Source organism: Malus sylvestris, chromosome 7 (assembly GCF_916048215.2).
Source record: "Malus sylvestris chromosome 7, drMalSylv7.2, whole genome shotgun sequence".
Classification (NCBI taxonomy): Eukaryota; Viridiplantae; Streptophyta; class Magnoliopsida; order Rosales; family Rosaceae; genus Malus; species Malus sylvestris.
In genome coordinates this window covers 34,395,738-34,421,833 of record NC_062266.1, presented here as the reverse complement: position 1 = coordinate 34,421,833, position 26,096 = coordinate 34,395,738, and the positions used below count along the sequence as shown (strand labels likewise).

Below are 26,096 nucleotides of genomic sequence, written 5' to 3'. Positions count from 1 at the left end.
TATTGATAAGATGAGAGACTTTGCATATACATATAAATGGTTAGACTATTTTCCATATTGCCAATTAATTTAGGGAACTTTAACGAAAAGCTCCTGGTACTATTCATTTTGACGAAAAACCACATTTTTACACTAAAAAGTCAATCTTGGTACTATTTATTTCACCCTTTATTTTATCATTTTCATTAAATATCAAAATTTTCAAGTCATTTTCATTAGTTTTCCTATTAATTTATGGTAAAACTTCATCTTCCTTCAATTAACACATGAACTATGTCAAAAGTGAGATTATACGTGTAATTATCTCCTCACAAGTTAACATCCGACATATAAATTTGGATGGCAACACTAGGGGTGGAGATTGGACTTTGACAATGAAAAATGATGTAAGCAGTTTATTAGTTTGTTCACCGTAAATTGATTTGGTAATTTCGTGGAAAATTTGTCAATATCTTTGTTAAATTGTCATGTGAACGACCATGCGGTCACCTATGTAAGGATATTTTTGTTAAACCAACCCTCCACTTACACAAGAATATTGACATATTTTTATCAAAATGATTTACGATGTATAAATTCAGTAACCACTTCTATCATTTTTCATTGTCAGGAACCAAAGTAAAAATTTATGAAGACTATTTTAGCTAAAAAACTGAATAATAATATGAATTTGCAATAACAAAGATGTATCAAATTAAAGACGGTTAAAATCTCTTTTGTTGTAATTAATAAATTGGTTTAAACGAACATTTCCTTTACCATTCATGCACGTCTAATCATATTTCTTCTAATATTAAAGGAAATGTAACACATGGTGAAATTAAAGGTGTACTAATCTTGTGAAGCATATTCACTTTTGATTGATTTTCTTGTCTGCAAGGAATATGATTCGAAGAAATTAAGTACGGATACAACAACAAGAAGCTCACTTTGCCATTAATTTAATCAAGTTGTAAATCAAATGCAAAAGTTGCAAGCAAGGTGTTTAGATTCCTTGTACCAAAAGCAAATACAAATTTATTTATAAAAATATCTTTTCAAGTTTAGGTCTTTAAACTATGTGTAATATAGGAGCACTAGGATTCTCTTTGAATCCATTCCATCCGGATCCTCTGGATCCTTTAATGCCAGTAGAAGAGGGAAGAAGATGAACATGAGAAGGTTAACATAGAAGAAGATAAACAAGAGGTGAAGATGGAAGAAGATGAATAGGAGAAGGTGAACATCAAATTAATTCGTGGCCGTTGAATTCTTAGTTGGACGGACATGATTAAAGGATCTGGATGAAAAGGATTCGGAGAGGATCCTATTCTATTATATGACACATGAGAATTATATTAGCTGATCTGATCAGAATAGTCTGTTTGTTTCTTGAGGCTGACGTGGCCTTAGCCTAGGGTAAATTTCAGAATTAAAAAAAAAAAACAGCGCATAGTTTTATAAGCGGAAGTTGTCCAATTCAAAACTAACTCGACCTTTTTAGTAATATTAGCCTTACTCGAATAGTAAAAGAAAATTAGCTCACTTTGTCCGTTTTTCGTTTGTTCACTTGCTTACAAATTTGATTTTTATTCCTGTAAATTAAAGTCGTTTAAAATATCTCTTGTTATTATGACAACGTGTCTGCTCCCTTGCATCCGAGTTCGATTTTCATTTCCCTAATCTAGGGTAGATGGAAGACAATGCGTACCATTATGCAAACCGTGTATCTTCCACCTCACAACTTCTGTCGTACGTTATCTACGCTCAAGTCAAGAGTCCAAGAACCGTTAAACCGTCGTCGTTTCGTCATCTTCATGTGAAAGAGACTAAAAGTAAAACAATTATTATTTATTATTTATTATTTATCATTATTATTACCTCACGGTTGGGGTTTGGGGAAGGTAAAGTAAACCGAACTGAACTGCTAAATCTGGCAGCTCTCCTCACAGACTCTGCAAATTGGACTCCTTCTCTCTGTCTCTCTCCTCCCTCTCTCTCTCTCTCTAGATTCTCCAAATCTTCTAGGGTTTTCAAATTTGAACAATTTTCTCACGCTTTCCGACGAACCAAACAGAAAATAAGGAAGGAAAGAAAATGGAAAACAGAACAAACAGAGGAGGACAAAGGACACTAGGAAAATGACCGAGCTCAGAACTCAGGAGTGACCCTGTACCCTTTGCTTCTTCAACTCCAGGACGAAGACAATCTGAACCCCTAGACCTCCGATTCCCGGAAAGTTGTTTATTTTCCCGGAAAGTTAAAAACCCTAGGTTTTTTGAGCGAGGCGGTTTTGGGAGATGGAGAGGTCTAGATCTAAACGGTACTACTATGAACAGGACTACGATACGGAGACTGTGGGTAGGACCAGGCCTCGGTACAATCACCACTACGCGAACAACAACAACCACCGCCACCGCGGAGGTGGAAGCGGCGGCGGCGGTGGTGGTGGAAGACCATCTAAGCCTCCTCAGCAGGATCCGTCGGTTACGGTAACTACGACATACCGTATTCTCTGTCACGATATGAGGGCCGGAGGGGTGATTGGGAAGTCCGGTAGCATCATTAAGTCGATTCGGCAGCACACCGGCGCATGGATCAACGTACATGAACTGATTCCGGGAGATGAGGAGCGGATTATTGAGATTACCGACACGCGGCGGCGGGACCCGGAGGGGCGAATGCCGTCCTTCTCGCCGGCTCAGGAGGCTCTTTTTTTGATCCATGAGAGGATTCTGGAGAGTGATGTTGCTGGGTTTGGCGGTGAGGAGGAGGATGAGTATGGTGGTGGGGTTAGAGGCGGCGGCGGTGGCGGTGGGAATCGAGTAGCGACGCGGTTGGTTGTGTCGAGAATGCATGTGGGATGTTTGCTGGGGAAGGGAGGGAAGATAATTGAGCAGATGAGGATGGAGACTAAGACCCAGATTAGGGTGTTGCCTAGAGATCATAATCTGCCTCGATGCGTTTCGATGTCGGAGGAGATTGTTCAGGTTCCGGAACTTACAGCTTTACCTGCATTCTGATTCATGTGTTGCATATCACGGATTGATGAACTTTTCAGCTGCATTCCATTTTTATTAATGAGTGTGATGTTTGGAAACTTCTGTTTCCGGTTAAGCTTATTAGAAACTGCGAAAACCATCAGACCGGACATAAAAACGATTGTTGGATTGTTGGAAGCTTAATGATGTAGTAAATGACTCGCACTACGAGTAAATTAGGTTGAAAGACGGAGTATTTTCGTGTCCATGGAATTTTCTTGGGTGTCTGTAGTTCTAATTGGTAGTGTTTTTGTGAAAAAATATTGAGATTTTAGTTGCATCTTGTTGGACGGAAGAGCATTGAGCGTATTTGAACACCTCTTTCGATATTTAGTTATATTGAAGTTTGTTTAGTGTAAACCATTGATTTTAGTAGTCGCTGCATTTTAGCAAGAGACTCGAATGGCTTTACGCAACTCTTTTAAGTTAGCATGCCTCTGAGCATATGTTGCATTTCTGCTGCAGGTAGTAGGCGATCCGAATAATGTAAAGAGTGCTGTGGCAATTATTTCATCACGCTTGAGGGAGAGTCAGCATCGGGATCGCAGTCATTTCCAGGGGCGAATGCATTCACCTGAACGGTTCTTTCCTCCTGATGATGATTATGTTCCTCATATGAACAATGCAGGACGGAAGACACCAATGGATGGGGCTCCCTTTGGACCACGATTATCTAACCCCAGTATCAGAAACAACAACTATGCCCCTCGTTCATCGGGTTATCCAATTGAACATGGGTCTGCTCCCATGGCTGATAATACACAGCCCTTTTGTGAAGACCTTGTGTTTCGAATACTTTGTCCAGTTGACAAAGTTGATCTTATAGTTGGAGATTCAACCGGAATTATAGAACTGCTTCAAAATGAAATTGGTGTGGATGTCAAGGCTACTAACCCTGTGGTTGGTGAAGATGAACAGATAATCATAATCTCTTCTGAGGAGGTACTTCATAATTTTCTATTGTTTATCTTGTAAGGGTGCATTTTCTTCTGTTGTGTGTTAATTTGAAGTGATGATACACTCTTGGTTGCTGGTGACACTGCTAACTAATCTGGACATGTTAATCGTAATGGTTGGCTTTTTGACATGCTTATCCTCCCCCGCCCTCTCCTTTGTTGTATCTTTTTTGTGGAAAGGTGTTGACCGTTTTATGTGCGTATATAGGGTCCTGATGACGAGCTGTTTCCAGCTCAGGAAGCTTTGTTGCATATTCAAACTCGCATTGTCGATCTTAGTCCAGACAAAGAGAACACTATAACTACTAGGCTACTTGTCCCAACAAGTGATATTGGATGGTTGGAGGGAAGAGAAGGGTTGTTAATGGATATGAGGCGACTTACCGGTGCAGATATACAAATTCTTCCCATACATGATCTTCCCACGTGTGTATCAGGGGACGATGTACTTGTACAGGTTTGTCATTTTACTTGCTAATTTCATGGAAATGCCAGATTTATTGTTATGCGCCTTTCTTCTCGTTATCTGAGAAGCTTCATTGGCAGACCTTTTTTGTTTGTTTGGCTGAATACCATCTTAGTGGACTTGCAAACTAAAGACGAGTTCGTACTTTTGAAACATCACATGATTGGCTCCTTTTTAAGCGGGCCTTATATATTTAGATATAGGGTGATCGTCAACCGTGATATGTGAAAATTTTACTGGAGGAGATAAAGGGTCTGGTCATATCCAATTATGAATCTATCATGTTTGACTAGAATATCTTGTGAATGCCTAGAATATCTTGTGAATGCCTAGAATATCTTGTGAATGCTTGCTTCTATCCAATATCTGTGTGTGTTTGAATGTGGCGTCTACATTTTTTAGTGTCATTTATCAGGTGAACTGTTTCTAACACTAAAATAAAATAAATGGTCAAGAAAAATAAATCCCCGAGGTTATAAAGGCTCGGACTACCTGGCGGAGAGGATCAATTACAATTTAGCCAATTCTGAATATCACCTGCTTGTCATATACAGATTGTAGGGGAAATAAAAGCAGCTCGACATGCTCTTGTTGAGATGACATCAAGAATACGGAGTTACTTATATAGAGAGTTGTTTCGAAAGGATACACCACCACCTGCTTTTGCACCAGGCCCTGCAGGTAGTGCTTTCGCAATAGACCCATCTCCGAATAACACATTTCCAGTTCGTGAAGCTCATACTGGAAATGATCCTCCCATGAAAATGTATCAGAATGTGCAAACTGGGGGAATTGCACAGCCATCAAAGGTTGCTTTCTCTATCCATTAAGCTGTTTCTTTTCGCCTTAGATTTTTGGTTCTCTTCAGTAATCATTATATGGTTGTACTTGAGTCTATCCTTATTTCATTCACTGCTATTGTAGGATGCTGGAGGGATTGCCAATGAAACAGTAAAGCCATACGAAAGTGAACGGCGTGAAGATGCTCCGAGCTCTTTGAATAGGTAGCTAATTTCTACTCCGCTTAACTATTTAGGCCTCTTATTAATCATAGTCTCTCTACCTCTCTCTCTCTCTCTCTCTCTCTCTCTCTCTCTCTCTCTCTTTCTACACATTTTTCTTTTTATATTTGTTACCAATCAATGTTGAGTAATTCATATTATTGATGTTTTCTATATCTTCTGTTAGAATGCCTGTGACGCTTGTCACTAGGAGTATACTTGAAGTTGTAATACCAGAGCAGGCAGTTTCAAAGCTCATAACGAAATCAAGAAACAAGCTTGCTCAGATCAGTGAGGTCAGCCTGATGAACTCTTTTAGTCATTTGCTGCCTTTGTTTTCCGACTTTAGCTATGATTAACTGTATTTTGTGACTTTTATTTCGACCTGAACAGTTATCAGGAGCAAATGTGACCCTGGTAGAGGATAGACCGGAGGAAACACAGAAGATCATTCGAATTTCAGGTACTCCAGAGCAGGCCGAGAGAGCTCAGAGCTTGCTTCAGGGCTTTATTTTAAGCAGTAAGTCTCTCTCTCTCTCTCTCTCTCTCCAAGTGTATGTTGTCTGTCTGCCTACGTTCGTTCTTGCATTTCTGATGGTCGCCCGCCCTACAATTTGACTCATAAACCCTCCTTTTTCATCAGCACAAGAAGACGGCCCTTAGACGAGCAGGAGCAACATCGGTGCTAAAATTTTGAGCCGGTCCTGCCGGGATATTTTGCTATTCAGATCACTTCTGGATGTATTGTCCTGCAAGGCAGGGAGTTTTTTGCTCCATAGTTTGGGCACACATCGGTTTTATATGAATGTATCCACTGTAAATGTAATCTTAAAATGTTTTTAGATCTCGTTCTCCTCAACATTTCGATTTTCCTGCACGAATCTGAGACGTGGGAACACAATTTTTTTTCTTTGTGTGTAGTATGTTTCGCGTTGATGATCGATGATCACGCTTCTGGTGCTGTACTTTTGCATATTCAAGTGTTGCAAATCAAATTAAGCTGTATCTCACTTTTGAAATAATCTTTGCTACTATTGGTGTACTGCAAATTCTCATTGTCCTTGACCGCTAGGGGGGTATCCCAGTCGTTGGAGCAAATTTCAGGTCCATATTCAACACAACTCATTTTGGGTTCGATTTCTGGTGTTGGTAAATTACATGGTAGTGACAAGGGAAGGATGAAATGCTTCATTTAGTATGCCTAGAGATTGGAAGGGTGGATTGCCGTGACTTGGCCACCAAATCTCATTGTCCTTTAAACACCAAGTAGACCTTGTGAATGGTCCTATTAGTCCACTATTGCTTATACATCATCGTACCCATTGATTTTGGTTCTTGTTGGACTTGCTTCGGGTTTATGGTCTCAAGTTCGAATCTTTCTATAATGCTAATAAGCTAAAAATACAAAACATTTCTATTGTAGAAATGAGTAAGGCCGATTGGTTAGAGTAATGTGTCTATCTCTTTACATCAAATTTTTGAGTATCTCCGTCTAGAGTGGTCTTTTAGGGTGCGTTTGTTGCATCGGACTGTCTCGGACTGGACTAGCTGCAGGGACTAAACTGGACTGGCTTAGACTAGACTAAGCTGGACTAGTTTAATGAAGCGTTTGGTGCAGTGTCAGTACTAAAAAACAGACTAATAACAAATTTTAATATTATATTATTTAATTCATATTTATTAATATTTTACATTATTTAATAAATATTTTGTAATATTTTATTATTAACTCTGCCTTATCTCCGCCCCTCTTCCATCCCAATTCCATTCATCCTCTCTTTCTGCCTTTTCTCCGCCCCTCTCCCTCTGTTTTCTTCCTAATCTTACTTCGTTCCTCTCCCTTTTTTTCTTCGTCCCTCTTCCTCTTCATCTCCATCTTCTTCTTTTGTTCTCCGTTCAAACGACAATGCAAGAAAGAGAGGGACGAAGCAAGAAAGAGATAGAAAATTTAGGAGATGGGATTGGGTTGCATGTGCGATTGGCTCGAAAGTGGGAGATGGAGAAGGTCTGCAATCAAGGAGTTTCATGTTTTCTGGGTTCGGTTTGCCTTCAGTCAATCCCATCGTCGATTTAAGCTTATACCCACTGCAGATTTTTTTTTTTTTTTTTTTTTTTTTGTGTTTTATGGTTTCTGAGTTCGATTTAAGCTTGTAGATTTTTGTGTTTTATGGTTTCTGGGTTCGATTTTTTTTTTTGGGTTCGATTTAAGCTTGTAGGTTGGATCTGAATTTGAAAAATGGAACAACTGCATATTTTATTTTTGTTTTGAATTTTGCGGGATGTGGGTTTGCAAATGGTTGTGGAAGCGAGGAAGAAGATGGAGCAGGGCAAAGAGGGAACGATGTGCGACGAGCAAGACGAGCGACGTTGGGTCTTGGACGACTGACTCTCGCGATTTTCTCTTTATCAGAAGAGGGCTTACGAATCCGGCCGAAATTGGGGTTGCTCGTTAAGAACGGCTAAGGAGGTAGTTAATCCAAGCGAGTCCGGGTTAAGCTCATTAAAGCTAATCCGGATGCACACCAAACAAAGGACTATAGTCTAGTCCAGTCAAATCCTTCTTAATCCTGTCAAACAAACGTGCCCTTAGAGGAATACACAAAAGAATCGTAAGCACTTATGCTCATAAGCTTTTATTAGAGAAAAAAAAAAACATTGTTAAAATTTTAAAGTTTTATGCAATGCTTAACTACAGTATTGAAAAAATGTAAAGTCTGCCAACACATGTGGGTTCTACTTTTATTAGGATGCCGGTACAACTGTGGTATGAAAAATGTGATAAGAGCAACATCTGTGTAAATTTTTCAGAGTTAGGCCATCTCCAATCGAAGGGCCAAAAGGCTCCTTTTAGCCCTATAGCTTTGCAAGAAATTATATTTTAATGAACAATACTAGGCCATATTTTATAGGAAACTTTAACGAAAAGCTTCCGGTATTGTTTATTTTAATGAAAAACCACATTTTTACACTAAAAAGTCAATCTTGATACTATTCACTTTACCCTTTATTTTTTCATTTTCGTTAAAACTCAAACTTTTCAAGTCATTTTCATTAGTTTTCCTTATTTTATATCATCTCCAACCGAAGGGGTGAAAAGGTCATAGGCCAAACATAACCCTTTGACAAAAAACCATCTCCAACCGAAGGGGCCAAAAGGCCATAGCCAAACATAATTTATTATTTTAGTTAAGGGGTGTGCTATCCACACACCCCTTTTTACTTCTCACACACCCTTTGTTAATTTATGTATGTTGATCTTCTTCAATTCATCCGATCCGACGGTCGAAAACCAAAAAGGTATAGAAGAAGTAAAAAGGGGTGTGCGGATATCACACCCCTTTAGTTATATTAATATGGTTAATTAAATTAAACTACCATATTAAAATAATATTTTCAGACATATTTTGAGTGTCACTTGTTGCCAAATGAATAAGCCTCCAGATTTCTTATCTTTATATAATCTCAATAATTTTTTGGATTGGATTTCGAGTGATACGTGTCGCTAAAGTGAGTAACTCTCCATATTTCTTATCTTTATGTAATCTTAATAATTTTTCAGATAGAATTTCGAGTGCCACATGTTGAGATGTAATTGAATGTGAAAATTTTAAATTCGTAAAAAAAAAAAAATCAAATTCGAATGGTAACTTGACGGCAACATAACGTTAGCAAGCTATTGCTAGCTAGCATCATTCTGATGCCAAGTAGCCATTGACATTCAAATGGGCTGAGTTGGACGGTTGGAAAATGTCAAGCTTGACATTCTGGAGCTTGAGAGTTGGCAAAATGTCAAGCTTGACATTCTGGAGCTAGAGGCTTGGTTAGCTGGGTGGCAAAATTTTAAGTTTAAAGCTTGAAGGCCGGCAAAATGTTAAGTTTAAAGCTTGACGGCTGGCAAAATGTCAAGCTTGATATTCTGGAGCTGGAGGGTTGGCAAAATGTCAAGCTTGACATTATGGCGTTGGAGAGCTGGGCAAATGGCTGGCTGGCTGGTTGGAAATAGCCAGCCCGTTGGACTAATTTGGGGGTTTGGGCCTGATGGAGCCCACAAGCCCTTTGGCTTAGCCCTCAATTGGAGACGGTTTTTGTGTAATTCCAAGCTATTTTTAGCTCTATGGCACTTTGACTGGGTCGGTTGGAGATGACCTTTGGATGCTTCCTTTGTGAGAGTGCAAATTCGTTTCATTTTCAGGGGTGTTTTAGACAATTGGCTTTAAACCCCTGATTCTGAATCCCTCTCCCCCTTCGGCCCTTTCTTTCAATTTTCACTCTTCCACTGTGACTTTCAACCCCGTCGCACCAAAACCCTAAACCCCTCTCTCCCTTCCCACTCGCCACCGTCGTTGCCGCCGCATCTCGCTACTCGAACGCCGTAGCCGGTACGTACTCTTCTCTCGAAATACTAATTATCATTGTTTTTCTTTTCATCACCGTGAAATTAATTACGCATCGCAGTTTGGTTTCCGAGAAACCGAAGGAAAATAATTTCAAAATTGATTTTCTCTTCTGTACGGTTTCCGATTAAATGCTTTGAATTAGGTTGGAAGAAGAAGCTTGGGAATGGCGTATTTGCGAAATGGCAGAAATGTCCTCCGTCAAATCGTTAAAGACACCAATATCCACAGCTCCGGCGGTTCGGATCGGATGATGAATCCGCTGATATATGCTTCTCAAGGAGTTCGATTCCGACATTTGGAGGTTATCCTAACGACGGTGCGCATTTCTCCATAAACTCAGTAATTAGTGGTGGATTTTGTTTAGTGAATGATTAAATTTGATTAGTGGGATTAATTTGATGAATTTAGAGCGTGGATAAGCTCGGTAAAGCCGGTGAGACGGTGAAGGTTGCGCCGGGGTATTTTCGCAACCACTTGATGCCGAAATTGCTTGCTGTCCCAAACATTGACAAGTATGCGTATCTCATCAAAGAGCATCGCAAGGTTCTTTACTTTGTTCTTGGATGGATTGTGTTATAAATGTTCGTCTGTTGCCATTGTTTCGTTTGATTTTGTAACGCTTGTCGCGGATGTTTTTCAGAACTCCCTGCTTGAAGTAGAGGAAGAGGTTGAGGAGGTTAAAGTAGTTGCTGCGGTGTCTGAGGAAGCTAAGCAGAAAGCATATCAAAAGGCTGCGAAAATCCTGGATAATGCTCGTCTGGTTCGTAACCTCTTTCTATATATTTTAATTGTTGATTGAAGCATAGAGGGACGCATATGCCGGCTCATGTTCACTAATGTGGTTGTTTTTTATAGTCTAATAGAATGCTTGATATAGTATACAATGCTTGTTAGAAGTATGAACTGGAATTCGTTCAAATTTGTCGTTGATCTCGATTTCTTAATGTAGTTAAGCTCTTTTCTTAAAGTGGGATGTGAAACTATAATTTCGAAAGCTGGTTGAATCTCTGATGCATACAAGAACTTAAACCTTTAGCTTTACATATAGGGGTGATCTGAACTTTACAAACTTTTACAGGTATTGCGGAGGCCCATCGATCTTAAAAAGTTCCGTTCGCGTGCAACAAAAGAGGACCCTATAGAATTGAAATCCCCCGTGACAACCGAGGATATAGTGACCGAGGTATATGGCTTGTTCTTTATGGATTCAAGCTTCCTTCAAATTTTCTCTCTTTCCTTTTAGCTGATACAGTGTATTTTGGTTTAGGTGGCAAGGCAGCTTTCCGTGCAAATCCTACCCGAAAACGTCCATCTCCCATCTCCTTTGTTGACTGTGGGAGAGTATGAGGTGACACTGCGCCTTCCTAAGTCCATCCCTTTGCCGCCGGGGAAGGTTCAATGGACTCTTAAAGTTAAAATCCGAGCTGCATAAACACTGCACACCGTTCCTTTCAATTCCGGCCTCTCAGAACTTCGTGGGGCTCAACGTTATGTTTTTTGTGGGATAATTGTTGTATTTTCTGATGTTTTTGGTAAAATTGAAGACATTCTATCTGTAGTATTAGACTTGTAGTAACCCTGGTGGAAATGCTTGTTTCTATGTCATACAGTTTTGATGCCAAAACCACTTTTCAATTAACAGATGGTTCCTCCGTCCTCCAGATTATATGGACATGATATATACGACAATCGACTTTATATAGAATAGGTTTACCGTCGTTGTGGTGTCTTGGGTCACTATACAAAGGCAGTCTAACATGTGACGTTGTATTAGTGGTTGGTGAACCTGTTTTATGTAAATCATTGTGTTTTGCAATTTTGTTATACGTTTATTACCATCGTGCCTAGACATAGCTCTCAATTGGCCTTTTAGCCACTTTCTGAGATTGACATAAATCCTCTTTTTGGTCTGTGACAATGAAAATCGAGAGAAGTAATTCCCTAGTTAGTCCACCGTAAATTATTTAGGTCATTTCGTGAAAATTAATATCCTTGTTAAATTGTTACGTGAACGACTATGTGATCATCTTTTTAAATGTATTTTTGTCAAACTCATCCCTCCACTTCAAGAGGATATTGACAAAATGTTTACAGAATGACCAAAATGATTTACAGTGACAAACTCAGGAACCACTTCCTCTATTTTCTTTGTTAGAAACCAAATGAGGAGTTATGTCAATCTCAAAGACCATTTTGACAAGAAAACCCTCCCAATTTTGATAGGGGTTACCATAAAAATAAGGTTTTACGAATGAACTACTTAGAGTGAGGGCCCAAAAGAAAAGGGCCCGGCCAGGGATATGGGTTTCGTTTTTTTTTTTTCACAAATAAATAATATGGGCTGACGAGCCGAGTCACCCGACCCAAACCAACCCGAACTCGCTCACTTCAGCGTCCACCATTCTCGTTATCTTTAACCGCTTTGGACAGCTCGGCCAGCTTTCCGCTCTCACCCTCTTCTGCAACTCGTCCTCCACCACCACTAATGGCAGCTGACCTTCTTCTCTCTCCTCCCTTCTCCAAAAAAATGGGTACTCTCTCTCTCTCTCGCTCTTCAGAATTTCCATATATTTCAGTTTTAATTTGTATTGATTTATGATTCGCTGGTTTGATTTACCGAAGGTTGGATTTTTGGCAAAAAAATTTCCAAAATATTTGAAAAGAATGGTTTTTACATATTTGAATTTGTTGGGGTTTGAGTTGTTCATACAATACAAGTAGTGGGCTCTTACACACTAATGATTTTGCTTTGAACAATCCAGGATGAGCAAAGTGTGCTTGCATCACATGATGCAGTCTGCCCATTTGTAAAAAGGCAGCAACGCCTTCTCTGTTTGCCTCCCGAAAGAGAATTGCAGCATCAAGCTTTTCATGGTACCTGTTAGAGCCTTTGCCCTCTGCTGGACCTCCAGCAGAACTTTTGCTTCTGTTGGCTCATTGGATAGAAACCTGGCAGCCCAAGAAAAGCACTTTCAAGGGTGAAAAACTTTGCAGTTCTTTTGATTTGGTTTCTTTTCTATTGATTTTGCTAACTGCAGTTTCTAAAATATTAAGGGCTCGTTTGATGCTTAGGAATGAATTCGATTGAATAACTCGTAAGAATTACCATGTATTTTGAAGTAAGAAATGAAAGGTTTTTCATTGTGTAGGAATTGGAGGGGATAAGTTATGAGGTGTTGATATCCTACCATTTTGTGAGAACTCAAAGTGGTAAGATTACTTCACGAGTAATCCATCTTCTACCTTCAACTCAGAAAAAAATATTCATTTCTTCGATGACATACATTGAATCTAGTGAGTTATCCAATCAAATCCAATCCTAGGCACCGAATGAGCGCTTAGTTTCATCTCAAAATGATGAGTCAATGACCCTAAACCAGTTTTAATGATTAGCAGGTTCAGAACTTCTTTTAAGCAATCAAGTAATAGATTGGATGGGATGAAAAGTTTTGAGAGAGAGTTGCAAGAGTTACTTGATGAAGTCAAAAGGTTGATTATGATGGGGAACAAAAATGATGGTATAGACCTACTTCAAGCCAATTATGAGGCTGTGATTCTGTGAAGGAAAGGATGAATGCCGGCGTTAGAGGCATTGAAAAAGCTGCCACCATTGACATCACAGCTCTAGGATACATGGCTATTGGCTACTGGCTATATTAATTTCTTTTTTCCTTCTCTAGGGAAAGCATGTATAGTTTTTCTCTCCCATTGCCCTCTGTAAGCTGTAATTGCTCTCCTTTTTGTTGGTGCATTTTAATGGACGACCAGTTGAATGAAGTTGTTGACAGTGTGAAGGATGGTGAACCGCTTCTGGATTCAGTCCTCGTGCACATGGGGAGCATGTATTCAACTCTGGGGAAGTTTGAGAAATCAATGTCTGCGTACAGGAGGGCTGTCAGTAACATGGAGAACAGATACGGTAAGCTCTCTTGTCAATTTGGAGCTTTTACTACTCGTAACTCAGTTGGCTGTTCCGAATTGGGTTATACGTCTTCTTTGGTGAATGATACTTGGTGGTCAAATTACTCGATCTCCTTAAAATGCATTACAATAATGTTGTGCATGAGTATTATTTAGTGGGCATAATCTAACACAAAATGAAGTCATGATGTATGTGACTTTGCACGATTCCATTGTGGCTTCACTGATTGCTGCCTGCAAGATTGGGGTTTTTTTTGTGTGTTTGTTGAGTGGTTATTGCCATCTTTTCTTCAGGGAAAAATAGTGTTTTTCTTACCACGCCAATTTTGGGCATGGCAAAAGTTCTCAGCTCCATCAGAAGAACTTCAAAAGCAGTAGAATCCTACAATTGTGCAATAACTCTTCTAGAATCAAGCAGAGATTTGGTCGTACCTTTATTTGGCCTCGGCAATCTTGAGCAAGTCCACCCCTCCTTTAGAGACGGGCCCAAAGCCTAAAAAAATAGGCTGGCACCCAAAAAAACCCCTCCAACCCTAAAAATAGGCCAGCCCAAAGTCCAAGTTAGGTTGTAAGCCGGCCCAAAATGGGTTGAGGTAGGAACCGGCCTATCTGACGTCATAGCATGACGTCAGTGGACAACATAAATTTTTTTTGCGTTAGGCGTGTGGGCGCGCATCCCTGACAAGGTGACAAGCGCCGGGCCTGCGTTGCAGGCACACTAAAGGGACGCAGGACATGGGCCACGTGGCTAAGCCTTGGCTGTTGGATTTCCAATGGTCAAAAAAATTTGAAATTCAAACCCAACGGTTAGTGACACGGCACAATCTGGACCGTTTGATTTTCAGATCAACGGTCTAGATTTTGGCAAAAAAACTTAACAAAAGAAGATAAAATGTCAGAAATTAATGATATTTTTTTTATAAATAAAGAAAATGCCAAAAATTAAAATAAAAATAATGTTGTAAAATTATGAGAATGAATGCCCATAGTAGTGTAATTGTTGTTATGTAATATTTTCAAAAGAACGATAATGTGTTGTTGTGGGAAGTTTTAAAAAAGAGCAATCATTGCACTTTTGGTTTGTCACGAATGTGGCTCTATATAAAGAGCATTTCATGTGTGACTACAATACACAACAAAGAAAAGAAGTGAAAGCAATAATATCAGTATCCATCCATTCCTCTTTTTCCTAAATTTTTTTTGTGTTAACATTACAAAACTAAACAGTGTGATATTTTGCATCCCTTCTCTCTGTCCTTAGATAAGGTTATATTTATAATTTTTGCCTATTTATAACATGTTATCAGCACGACTCTCTAACCTTAACCAGTTCTCATCTCCCTTCACCGAAAAATGCTTCCTCTAAGGATTTTATTGTTCTTCTTCCTCCTTTGCCGCACCTGCTTGATGTACCCTTGCCAAGATCTGCTAGCACTATGATTGCTCCTAGTTCTCAATATAACAATTACTTATATTTTTTATTTCTTGTTTGGTGTAGCTCATGACTACTAACCCAGTGTTTATTTATGTTAATTTTACTGTGATCAAAGATGGTGCGGTACAATCGCCCATCTTGAACTGCAGATTTAATTTTACTGCAATTTGAGGTGGTGCAGTATAATCGTCCACCTTGCACTGCATATTTAAATTTTCCTACTGCTTCAGTGGTGCGGTATAATCGCCCACCTGATGTTATATTGTTTCAATGAGAGCGGTGCGGTACAATTGCTTCCTTATTAATCATGTAAATCTCGAGCCTGAAGTTTCGAGTGCTTATTATTTTGCACTGAAGATCAAAATGAAAAATTTGTAAGAACTAGAAGTTTTAACACTACATTCCTCCATAATACATTATTGCAAGTTCTTTCTCATATCATTTTTCTTTCAGAAAAGAAAATGGCGAACTTGGTAAAGTTTTATTTTGTTGCCTTGGATATTGCTGGGAAAAACTACCTTACCTGGGTAGTGGATACCAAGATTCATCTGGAGGCAGGGAATCTTGAAGAAACTATCAAGGAGGAATATAGTACATCTTCTCAAGATCGGGCAAAGACCATAATCTTTATTTGTCCCCACCTTGATGAAGGATTGAAAAGCGATTACCTAACGGTTGAAGATCTATTTGCCCTCTGGAAGGCATTGAGAAATAGATACAATCACCAGAAAATAGTGATTCTTCCAAGGGCTCGTTATGAGTGGACACACCTAAATATCAGGATTTCAAGTCGGTTGCTGAGTACAACTTTGCAATGTTCAAAATTAGCTCCCAGATGAAGCTTTGCATGGAGACCATTACTGAGAAATATATGCTGGAAAAGACTTTCAGCACCTTTCATGCCTCCAACGTGCTCCTGCAACAGCAATATAGGGAGCGAGACTTTTGAGTAAACCAGCTGATATCGATGCTCTTCGTGACTGAACAAAACAATGAGCTTCTGATGAAAAATCATCAATCTCGACCTACTGGATCGATGTTATTCCTAAAAGTGAATGATGCTTCCCTTGAAGTGAATATCACATCCTTTCGTGGCAATAATTACAAACGACGACGTGGCCATAGACGAAGCTGGTGGAACGAGAAAGGTAATAATCATGGTGTCCAGTTTTAGTACCAAAGTCTAAGTCATAATTCAGGTTCGAATTTCAAAAATGTAAATCGTTACAAAGTTAAAACTCATATGAATAACACTCCTAGAAATTCTGAAGGAGTCTGCCATAGGTATGGTGACAATGAGCATTAGACGCATATTTGTCGTACCCCAAAACATCTGGTGGACTTGTATCAAGCCTCCCTCAAGGAGAAGGGTGTTAAAACCAATTTCCTTGACTAGGCTAAACCAATGGATGTACTTGATCCAGTGTGCGATTTATCAGGGCAATTGTACATAACCCACCTCGATATCTCAAACTTCATTGTGGAAAGAATGAATGAAGTGTAGTGATCCGATTGAATCATTTCTATTTGATGTACTCATATTATTGCTTTCATTTTTTTTCTTTGATGTGTATTGTAATCACACACGGAATGCTCTTTATATAGAGTCACATCCGTGACAAATCAAAAGTAAAATGATTGCTATTTTTGAAAACTTCACACAACAAGGTATTTCATTTCAAATTTGCTTTTCAATATTCAGCTTTTCAAGGATTCCAACTAAATTCTTGTCGTCGACATATACTACCACTACAGCAAATCCAGAATTTGATTTCTTAATGAACACATAAGGGCAAATGACATTGTTGGTATATCCTCTTTGATCAAATACTCACTGAGACGATTCTACCACATTCATCCAGATTGTTTCAGCCTATATAACGATCGCCTTAATTTGATTGAGAGCATACCTTATGATTTATTAGTCGTTTCAGGCAACTTAAGTCCTTCTGGGACCTTCATATATATGTCAGTATATAATTCTCCATATAGATACGCGGTGATGACATCCATAAGTCGCATGTCAAGTTTTTCTGAAACCACCAATCTTATTAAGTAACAGAACGTAATTGCATCCATTACAGGAGAGTATGTCTCTTCATAATCAATTCCAGGTCTTTGTGAAAAACCTTGTGCAACAAGTCATGCTTTATATCTTGCAATTTCATTTTTTTCATTGCGCTTTCTTGTGAATATCCATTTGTAATCCACAGGGTTCACACCAATCGGGATTTGGATTACCGGTCTAAAAACACTTCATCTTTCTAAGGAATTTAATTCTGTTTGGATTGCATCTTTCCACTTAGGCTAATCTTGTCTCTGTTTGCATTCATCAACAAAGCAGGGCTAGATATCATCTCTTATTCTTCAGATAATAAGAGTACATCAAACATAAATGATTCAATAAAACCGATACATTTCATTCCCTCTTTCCACAATGAAGTCTGAGACATCCAGGTAGGTTGTGTTCAGTTGCCCTGATAAATTGCACACTGGATCAGGTATATCCATTGGTTTAGGCTGGTCAAGGAAATTGGTTTTGACACCATTCTCCTTGAGGGAGGCTTGATACAAGTCTACTAGATGTTTTGGGGTATGACATGTACGTGCCCAATGCCCATTGCCACCACACCTATGGCAAAACTCCTTTAGGATTTCTAGGAGTGTTATTCATATGAGCTTTACCTTTGTGGCGATTTACATTTTTGAAGCTCAGGCCTAAATTATGCCTTGGACCCTAGTTGTAAAACTGGACAACATGATTCTTGCCTTTTCCATTCAATCGGCCTTGCATGTGGCCACATTCTCGTTTGTAATTATTGCCACGAGAGGATGTGGTATTCACTTCAAGGGAAGCAACATTCATTTCTGGGAATGACGCCAATCCAGTAGGTCGGGACTGATGATTTTTCATCAGGAGCTCATTGTTTTGTTCAGCCACAAAGAGCATCGATATTAGCTGGTTGTACTCAGTAAAGCATCGATTTCTATAGTGCTGCTGCAGGAGCACGTTGGAGGCATGAAGGGTGCTGAAAGTCTTTTCCAACATATCTTCCTTAGTGATGGTCTCCCTATAAAGCTTCATCTATGAGCTAATAATGAATATTGCAGAGTTGTACTCAGCAACTGACTTGAAATCTTGGATCCTTAGGTGTGTCCATTTATAACGAGTCATTGGAAGAATCACCGTTTTCTGGTGATTGTATCTATTTCTCAATGCCTTTCAGAAGGCTAATGGATCTTCAACCGTTAGGTACGTGTTCTTCAATCCTTCATCAAGGTGGCGACGGATAAAGATCATGGTATTTGCCCGATGTTGAGAGAATGCATTGTTTTCCTCCTTGATAGTTTCTCCAAGATTTCCTGCCTCTAGATAGATCTTGGTATCCACTACCCAGGTAAGGTAGTTATTCCGAGTAATATCCAGGGCAACAAAATAAAGTTTTGCCAAGTTCGCAATTTTCTTTTCTGAAAGAAAAATGAGATTTGTAAGAACTTGCAATAATATGTATTAAGGAGAAATGTAGTGTTAGAACTTCTAGTTCTTACAAATTTTTCATTTTGATCTTCAGGTCAAAATGATAAGCACTCAAACTTCATTCTCGAGATTTACATGATTAATGAGAAGAGCAATTGTACTGCACCATTCTCATTGAAACAATATAGCATAGGATGAGCGATTATACCGCACCAATCAAGCAGTAGGAAAATTTAAATTTGCAATGCAGGGTGGACGATTATATCGCACCACCTAAAATTGCAGTAAAATTAAATTTGCAGTTCAAGATGGGCGATTGTACTGCACCATCGTTGATCGCAGTAAAATTAACATAAACACTGGGTTAGTAGTCAAGAGTTACACCAAACAAGAAATAAAAATATAAGTAATTGTTATATTGAGAACTAGGAGCAGGCATGGTGCTAGCAAATCTTGGCGAGGGTACATCAAGCCAGTGAGGCAAAGAAGGAAGAAGAATAGTAAAATCCTTGAAGGAAGCATTTTTCAGCGAAAGGAGATGAGAATTGGTTAATGTTAGATAATCGTGCTGATAACGTGTTATAAATAGGTAAAAGTTAGAGAGATAACCTTTGCTGGGGACATGATAGAAGCAGGTACAAAATATCACATTATTTAGTTTCGTAACAATAATACAAAAAGATTGCAGGAAAAAGAGGAAGGGAGTGATACTGATATTATTGCTTTCACTTCTTTTCTTTGTTGTGTATTGTAATCACACATGGAGTGCTCTTTATATAGAGTCACATCTGTAACAAACCAAAAGTGAAATGATTGCTCTTTTTTAAAACTTCACACAACAACAATTACACTACTATTGCTCTTTTGAAAACATCACATAACAACAATTACACTACTGTTAGCGTTCATTCTCACAATTTTACAACAAGTATCCCTCATTTCCTCTTTTTCCTGCAATATTTTTGTGTTATAGTTACGAAATTAAATAGTGTGATATTTTGCACCCACTTCTCGCCTGTCCCTAGTAAATGTTATCTTTCTAATTTTTTCCTATTTATAACAAATAAAATAATTATTTTATAATAAAAAAATTAATATTTTAATAAAATGGACTGGGTTATTTAGTTTTAAGGGTGGAGATGCACTTGGCCAATTATTATTCATTGCAGTCAATTACTATTCATTTGGGTAGATTAAATGGATTTTAGGGCAGCTCATTTTTTAAAGGTGGAGTTGCTCTTAAAGAATGAAAGTCTACCGAGGCAGAAACTCCTTTTCTAAGGTTTAATTGCTTTCCCCTTCTTTATAGAATGGATTTCTTTGCTCCTTGTGCACTGACTGGTTGTTAGCCGGTTTAGTTTGATCACTTTCATTCTCTCTTGTCGTTTTTCAGAGTTTTGAACATATTCAAAAAATTATGGAGAAAATGATGGACGAGTTGGAATGGCTATGTGCTCCCTGGCCCGTGTGAAGTGTGCAATCTGTCTGTCTGTGTGTGCGTGTGTGTTGATCTCTCTCTCTCTCTCTCTCTCAATAGCTTCTCAGTTTCAAGGCTCTAATTCGTTACAGGAAATGCAAATGAAGCCATCTCTTTATATAGAAAAGCTCTCGAAGTGATCATGTCTTCCAATTATATGGCCTTAGATGACAGCATAATGGATAAGATGAGGATAGATTTGGCAGGGTTACTTCATGCTGTTGGAAGGTAGAGTTAATTGACCATTGCGATTATTCAAAGCTAATTTCATAAGTTTCTGGAAAGCAGATTGTGCTGCCGTTGTATGATAGTGGCGGTTGTTTAGTTATTACTCTGACTAGATGTTGACGGGTACACTCGGCAGGCGTCTTAATTTTTTCTAATCGGAAAACCTACAGTTTCTCTCTCTTTTAGCATATGAATTTGACAGGTGCTTGCAGAGGAAAGGAAGGCCGAGAGCTGCTGGAGGAATGTCTGATGATCACAGAAAGATATAAAGGTAAAGAGGACCCGAGCTCAGCGACACACCTTATTAATCTTGCAACTTCGCATTCACGCTCAAAGAATTATGTGGAGGCTGAGCGCTTGCTGAGGGCAAGTTTGCAGATCTTGGCAAAGACAGTGGGCCTGATGAACAATCCATCTCGTTTCCAATGCTGCACCTCGCAGTTACACTCTACCATTTGAAACGGGATGAAGAAGCTGAACAGCTTGCCCTGGAGGCTTTGCGCATTCGTGAAAAAGCATTTGGAAAGGGACTCCCTTCCCGTTGGTATGTTGTCGTTTTCTTTAAGCTCAAATAAATTAGAGTGTCATTTCACATTTGTTCTTCGTCTGATGAGTTATGAATGATGTATTTGACAGTGGAGGCTCTCGACTGTTTGGTGTCATTCAAACCAGATTAACGAAGGACGACGAATCGTTACTCGGTCCCCTGAAGAGGGTTTTGAGCATCCATGAGAAAGAGTTCGGTCCCGAGAGCGAGGAGGTAACGATCACCTTGAAAAAAATTGTATTCTACTTGGACAAACTAGGGAGGAAAAACAACGTTTTCCCTCTGCAGAATAGATTGTCTGCACTTCGATTGAAATTTAAGCAGCGGATTCAACTTTAATTACGTCTTGTGATTAAGCTTAATTCGTTCAGTAATCTTCATAATCTATACTTTAATTTTGTTGGCACCGATAGTTCCGGCGGGCATCTTTCGTGAAGTCAGACAACAATAATTTGGGTGTTGATAGTGAGTGAGTTACGAAAGGAAGTCTATAAACTCAGTTAAAAGTACAATTTAACGTCAATTTTCGTACCAACATTATAAAATATTGTGTATAAAATAAGAGGTGGCACAATTCATGAAGAGTCCCACTTTTGAGAGAACAACTAATCATACTCAAATTTATGAGAAGGGCTATTTGAATTTGACTGCGAGGGGTGACTATATTATGCTTAATTAGTTGACCCAACCATACTCCAATCTACGGGAAGTGAGAATCAATCTAAATGCAATGGGCGAGCACACTACTCTCAATCAACTTATGTAACCCGCATTACTAATGACATGTCCGGTAGATGGTGGGTTCTTTTCTTCATGTCTATTTCTGCGAGGAAAATGATCATCTCCGGATCCCTTCCACCTAATCCTCCTCGTCAAACAATCTGGGTCCTTGAAATTTGATCCAACGGCTAAAGTTATTATAACTTTTAGAGTAGCCCCTGTTTGTAACCGTTGGATCCAATTTCAAAGGCCCGAATTGTTTGATGAGTAGGATTAGGTGAAAGAGATCCGCTCCCTTTCCGCAAAAGGAAAATTGGTGACATCACCTTGGCCCCATGTGTAAATTACCAATTTGCTAAAATACATCCCAAACTTTCAAGAAAGGGATGCAGAGAAACGTGCATGTCATTGGTAACAGTTACATATCATTTCGTGTCAATTATACACTATTAAATGTTAGTTTCCTTTTACATAGCAATTATTCTTTTCTTTAAATAAAAAATCAACTAGTGTCTTTGTCACGATAGTCTATTATTTCGAAGACCAAGAAGAGTCACAAAGGCGTTTCAATCTTCTCTGGCCACCATCGTGCTATTCACCAGCATCAGAAATCGAACCAACACGTGACGTGTGAACTACGGATCTAAAATTCATCATCAATCATTGAGTCACCAGTGATGGCTTTACGTAGCAATTATGAGTGACACAGAATGTGTTGGTGACGGTATAAGCATCACTACATAACATCTCGTGCTAATTATATAATATTAAATATTAATTTTTAATTACGTGAGATTGTGTAATTGACACAAAATGTAAGGATAACGATAACTAAGTCAATTTCCCACCAACGAGGCAACGAACGTGTAATTTCCCACCAAAATTAGGACCTGGTACATTTTCCACATCGCGGTACAACCCTCTTCAGTACAACGTACTACTCCATTCAGCCCAAAAAGAAATCGCAAAGTCTCAAAGTCTGGTATTTTTTTGTACACAAGTTGTAAACGGATATTACCGACTTGCAATATTATAGCTAGCAAGCAAGCGACGGTGATGTAGGACGCAAGAAAGGAGGTGGAGGAGGTCTCTCTGTCGTCTGCATCTTCTTTTCCGGATCTCAGAAAACGTATGTCAAACCCTGTATTCCCATCTCCTTTTTAAGGTATTTTTCTCTTTGTTTTCAAAGTTTTCAGATGAAAGTTCAATGCTTTATTGCTCAATCTGTGGTTTTTTGACTGGGATTTTCTAGTTGCTGTTTGATTTTTTTTCAATTTTGTGGAGTGATTTGAGTTGGGTTTTGCTCTGTTTGTGTAAATTTTCTATCTTTTTATAAAAAAATTGACGTTTCTGTATGAATCCGAGACCAATTTCCACTTACAGAATATATTAGCATGAACTAGCTTGGTATATGTCAATTTTGATTAGGTCTTCAGTGTGTGTACTAAATTATCGTAGATTATGCAATTATATAATGGAACTTTAACGAAAAGATCCTGATATTGTTTACTGTAACGAAAAGCATCTGGTTTGATTTTAGATTCCTAATTTTTACGAGCGATATTCTACTTTAAACTAATCTAAATTGCGGTAGGGGGACTCGAATTAAGGTGCATAGCCTCTAGGCTCTAGCCAATGTTGCCATGCCCACGACCACGAGTGCTTAGATTTCCAGTTAAAAGTTAAAACACTGAATATAATTGACTTGATGTTTGTTTTGGTTTTACTTGTAGTTGTACTACTAGTTTGAGTCTTGAAATTATGTCGAAAGCATCAATCATTTGTGTCCTCCATGTCTCTACGAGGTTGTATTGCTAATTTTGTTGCACCTCTATGTAAGATCGTCTGAATTTGCGTCTTTGTTTCTGCTTTATATGTTCCTGCCTTTCTGCGTTAGACAAGTTAAAAGCTTTCGAATTCCTGCCTCACCGAATGTACTTTTTCGTTGTAAAATTGATTACAGATAGACAAGTTATGGCAGAATCAGGAGCACAGACTGCATGGCATTGTAGAGCAAACTGTTGTTTTGTCCAAGAAGACGCGAGGAGCGCTCCAAGAGTTTCTTCCTACTCGTCGTCATCTTCCTCAAAAGCAGAATCTGATATTGCACCTGAGAACATCAAACCAGATTGCATGCCTTGTAACCCAAGTCCTGAACTAGCACCCAACACCAAGTGGTGGTTGAACCTGGAACCCAACTGTGGGCCTCAGGAGGAGTTTACTTACGAACAGCTAAAAGTTCTGGAGGCTGAACTTGAAGTTTTGAATTCCGGATTTGTTCATAGAACTCCCATTATAAGCGACTATTATCAGTGCAACGGGGTTTTGAGTACTCAAAATGATATAAAGAATAGTGCTAATTCTTTTGTGGAGCGGCCGCATGAGGTTTCTGTCACTCGTACAAGAAGTGACCAGAATAAGGGAATGCATGAGCTCAAGGCTGGAATTGGGAATGATCCACAAGCTCCTAAGAAAAAGGACCCGGGCGAGTTTAGGTACTCAGATGATCATCTCATGGAATTGGATTCGTCGAACTGCTTGAGCTCTGGGGAACCCAAGAAAATGTCTTCCAGTTTGGAATCCCAGTGGGTGGGAACCGAGAAAAATGAACCATGGTGGCGCTCTGCAGGTCAAGATGAGTTGTCTTCCTTGGTTGCTCAGAAGTCACTTGAACATATCGAGAATTGTGATCTCCCGCGGCCACAGATTAAGCATCGTAGGAAGGGCCCCTCAGCTTTCGATCCTAATTCAGCTATGGATCAGATGGCTGAAATGGGTTTCTCCAATATGGACACTTATACATGGGCGAGCTTTACTTCAACTTACTCAACACATGAGTCAGGCAGTCCTGGAAGGTTTGTATCTTTTACCTTATAGTTATTTTGGCAGCTGGCCACTATCATCTGGTATTCATGCAGCATAAATAAATTTCAAAAACAACGAAAGAACTTTATGTCTTAAGTTTCATGCGGGTCGAGGATCAACGTGCAAATGGTCTATTAGCTTCCTTCATGTTATCATATTTTTCCTCTGTGTGTGGAGATTTCATCAACTGAAGCTCTAGATTGAGGAGAAGGAAAAGGGACGAAGGTGTTAACTTAGCGAAATTATGCTCGATTATCGGTTCATTACAAATGTCTGCCTGTTTCCCCCATAAGTAGAGTAATATGCCATGTTTCTTTCTGGGTGGTGGTTTTCACACTCCCGTTATCTCCTTCTGCTGTCATCCCGTTGTTTATGTTACTTGATTCTTTGATTTATTCGATCTAAAGGCTAGAGAAAAAGGAGGAGGGCACGGGGAGAAAAGGGGAGTGCGAAAATCACTTCCCTTCCTTATTTATCTCCGCGAGCCTTGATATTTTTCATTCATGATGCTTTTCATTCATTTAGTAACATTTGGAAATTCAGTGATCTCAATTGGTAAATCTGTTTCAGCAGGGATGAGGTTGAAACCCAAAACGATGTAGAAGACGAACGAACAAAAGCCGAGCTATTGGAAGCTTTGTGTCACTCTCAAACGCGAGCGAGGAACGCAGAGAAAGCAGCAAAGCAAGCCTATACAGAGAAGGAGCACATAATCACCCTGTTTTTCAAGCAGGCCTCACAACTCCTTGCTTACAAGCAGTGGTTGCAATTGCTGCAGCTCGAGGACTTCTGCCTGCAGCTCGACAACAAAGACCCACCATGGTCCCCTTACAGAGGCAGGCACTCGAAGAAGGGCAAGTGCAGGGCCGGAAAACGGGGCAGCAGACGAAGCTACGAAATTAACACGGGCGTTGTTGCATTCGCGGTGGGATTGGGTCTTGCCGGGGCGGGTTTGCTCCTCGGATGGACAATGGGGTGGTTGTTTCCAACCGTTTAAACTATTCTTCGTGCTTTGCTTGCCTCTTATTTCGTGGATTGGATTTCACTTGACTGTCTACGTCTCCATTGCATGCGCGCGGAGGAGAAGTTTTGTATAAATGTATCGCCATGCTATTAAGTATAGAAAAGGAATATGATGATACTATTGTAGATTGATCTATATTAATCTATATTAAATTAATCCGCATTACAATGCAACTTTATTCGTAACAATGACAATACTAGATGGTATGGTAGAAACAAATAGTAATTTGTATGAGTATTTTTCTAAAATTCAATTGATATGGGTCAACCATTCCTACTGACGGTCAGAATTTCATTAAATATGTTCTTGAATTCGTTCGGGACGTGAGCAAAACTCATATTGGAGAAGAAAATGGCCCATGGTTTCCCTTTATTGGATGGCAATTAGTCATGTTTGAAGAGATTTGTATACGGAACGTCTTAAGTACGATTCAATTTGTTTTTAGATTTGATAATCTTGTAAATACAATAAGGGATTTGTAGCTTAGTTCATTGTTCGATAAAAACATTCTCCCTTGCATTCAAGGTTCCGTTTGTAAGTATAAGAACATGTATTTTTTGT

The 26,096-nt window shown here is 39.2% G+C and overlaps 4 protein-coding genes across 9 annotated transcripts; all 4 read left to right on the top strand.

Annotated features, from left to right (window-relative positions):
• The first annotated feature begins 1,868 nt into the window (after window positions 1–1,868).
• On the top strand, window positions 1,869–6,465 carry LOC126629163 (RNA-binding KH domain-containing protein RCF3-like). Its single transcript, XM_050299092.1, has 8 exons — window positions 1,869–2,969; window positions 3,486–3,962; window positions 4,185–4,433; window positions 4,997–5,251; window positions 5,367–5,446; window positions 5,631–5,739; window positions 5,837–5,963; window positions 6,087–6,465. The coding sequence occupies exons 1-8, from the start codon at window positions 2,280–2,282 to the stop codon at window positions 6,104–6,106; spliced, it is 2,007 nt and encodes a 668-aa protein (XP_050155049.1). The 5' UTR covers window positions 1,869–2,279; the 3' UTR covers window positions 6,107–6,465.
• Window positions 6,466–9,658: 3,193 nt separating this feature from the next.
• LOC126629164 (uncharacterized) lies at window positions 9,659–11,479 on the top strand. Its single transcript, XM_050299093.1, has 6 exons — window positions 9,659–9,822; window positions 9,983–10,156; window positions 10,249–10,383; window positions 10,481–10,600; window positions 10,919–11,023; window positions 11,108–11,479. Exons 2-6 carry the CDS (start codon window positions 10,004–10,006, stop codon window positions 11,270–11,272), a joined length of 678 nt encoding a protein of 225 aa, XP_050155050.1. The 5' UTR covers window positions 9,659–9,822; window positions 9,983–10,003; the 3' UTR covers window positions 11,273–11,479.
• Window positions 11,480–12,249: 770 nt separating this feature from the next.
• On the top strand, window positions 12,250–21,332 carry LOC126629984 (uncharacterized). Of its 4 annotated transcripts, none has more exons than XR_007625917.1 (6): window positions 12,250–12,371; window positions 12,603–12,818; window positions 13,237–13,529; window positions 13,629–13,759; window positions 19,902–19,956; window positions 20,068–20,384. XR_007625917.1 is itself a non-coding variant. In XM_050300156.1 (6 exons), the coding sequence occupies exons 3-5, from the start codon at window positions 13,528–13,530 to the stop codon at window positions 20,836–20,838; spliced, it is 615 nt and encodes a 204-aa protein (XP_050156113.1). In that variant the 5' UTR covers window positions 12,250–12,371; window positions 12,603–12,818; window positions 13,237–13,527; the 3' UTR covers window positions 20,839–20,923; window positions 21,016–21,332. The 4 variants fall into 4 exon arrangements, 1 of the variants encoding a protein (XP_050156113.1); XR_007625916.1 differs by having other exon boundaries at window positions 19,883–19,956; XM_050300156.1 differs by lacking the exon at window positions 19,902–19,956 and adding exons at window positions 20,592–20,923; window positions 21,016–21,332 and having other exon boundaries at window positions 13,237–13,759; window positions 20,244–20,379.
• A 1,087-nt stretch (window positions 21,333–22,419) lies between these two features.
• Window positions 22,420–25,703, top strand: LOC126629982 (uncharacterized). Of its 3 annotated transcripts, none has more exons than XM_050300154.1 (3): window positions 22,420–22,775; window positions 23,610–24,501; window positions 25,082–25,703. In XM_050300154.1, exons 2-3 carry the CDS (start codon window positions 23,621–23,623, stop codon window positions 25,506–25,508), a joined length of 1,308 nt encoding a protein of 435 aa, XP_050156111.1. In that variant the 5' UTR covers window positions 22,420–22,775; window positions 23,610–23,620; the 3' UTR covers window positions 25,509–25,703. The 3 variants fall into 3 exon arrangements, with proteins under 3 accessions (XP_050156111.1, XP_050156110.1, XP_050156112.1); XM_050300153.1 differs by having other exon boundaries at window positions 22,422–22,811; XM_050300155.1 differs by having other exon boundaries at window positions 22,426–22,811; window positions 25,085–25,703.
• The last annotated feature ends 393 nt before the right edge of the window (window positions 25,704–26,096 follow it).

Coding starts and splice junctions, on each gene's coding strand:
- LOC126629982 (XM_050300154.1), top strand. CDS start 23,621: ATGGCAGAATCAGGAGCACAGACTGCATGGCATTGTAGAGCAAACTGT. Junction 24,502..25,081: donor GAGTCAGGCAGTCCTGGAAG/GTTTGTATCTTT, acceptor AATCTGTTTCAG/CAGGGATGAGGTTGAAACCC.
- LOC126629984 (XM_050300156.1), top strand. CDS start 13,528: ATGTATAGTTTTTCTCTCCCATTGCCCTCTGTAAGCTGTAATTGCTCT. Junction 13,760..20,243: donor TAACATGGAGAACAGATACG/GTAAGCTCTCTT, acceptor AATTCGTTACAG/GAAATGCAAATGAAGCCATC. Junction 20,380..20,591: donor TTACTTCATGCTGTTGGAAG/GTAGAGTTAATT, acceptor AGGTGCTTGCAG/AGGAAAGGAAGGCCGAGAGC.
- LOC126629164 (XM_050299093.1), top strand. CDS start 10,004: ATGGCGTATTTGCGAAATGGCAGAAATGTCCTCCGTCAAATCGTTAAA. Junction 10,157..10,248: donor TGGAGGTTATCCTAACGACG/GTGCGCATTTCT, acceptor TGATGAATTTAG/AGCGTGGATAAGCTCGGTAA. Junction 10,601..10,918: donor TCCTGGATAATGCTCGTCTG/GTTCGTAACCTC, acceptor AAACTTTTACAG/GTATTGCGGAGGCCCATCGA.
- LOC126629163 (XM_050299092.1), top strand. CDS start 2,280: ATGGAGAGGTCTAGATCTAAACGGTACTACTATGAACAGGACTACGAT. Junction 4,434..4,996: donor GGGACGATGTACTTGTACAG/GTTTGTCATTTT, acceptor TGTCATATACAG/ATTGTAGGGGAAATAAAAGC. Junction 5,447..5,630: donor GCTCCGAGCTCTTTGAATAG/GTAGCTAATTTC, acceptor ATCTTCTGTTAG/AATGCCTGTGACGCTTGTCA.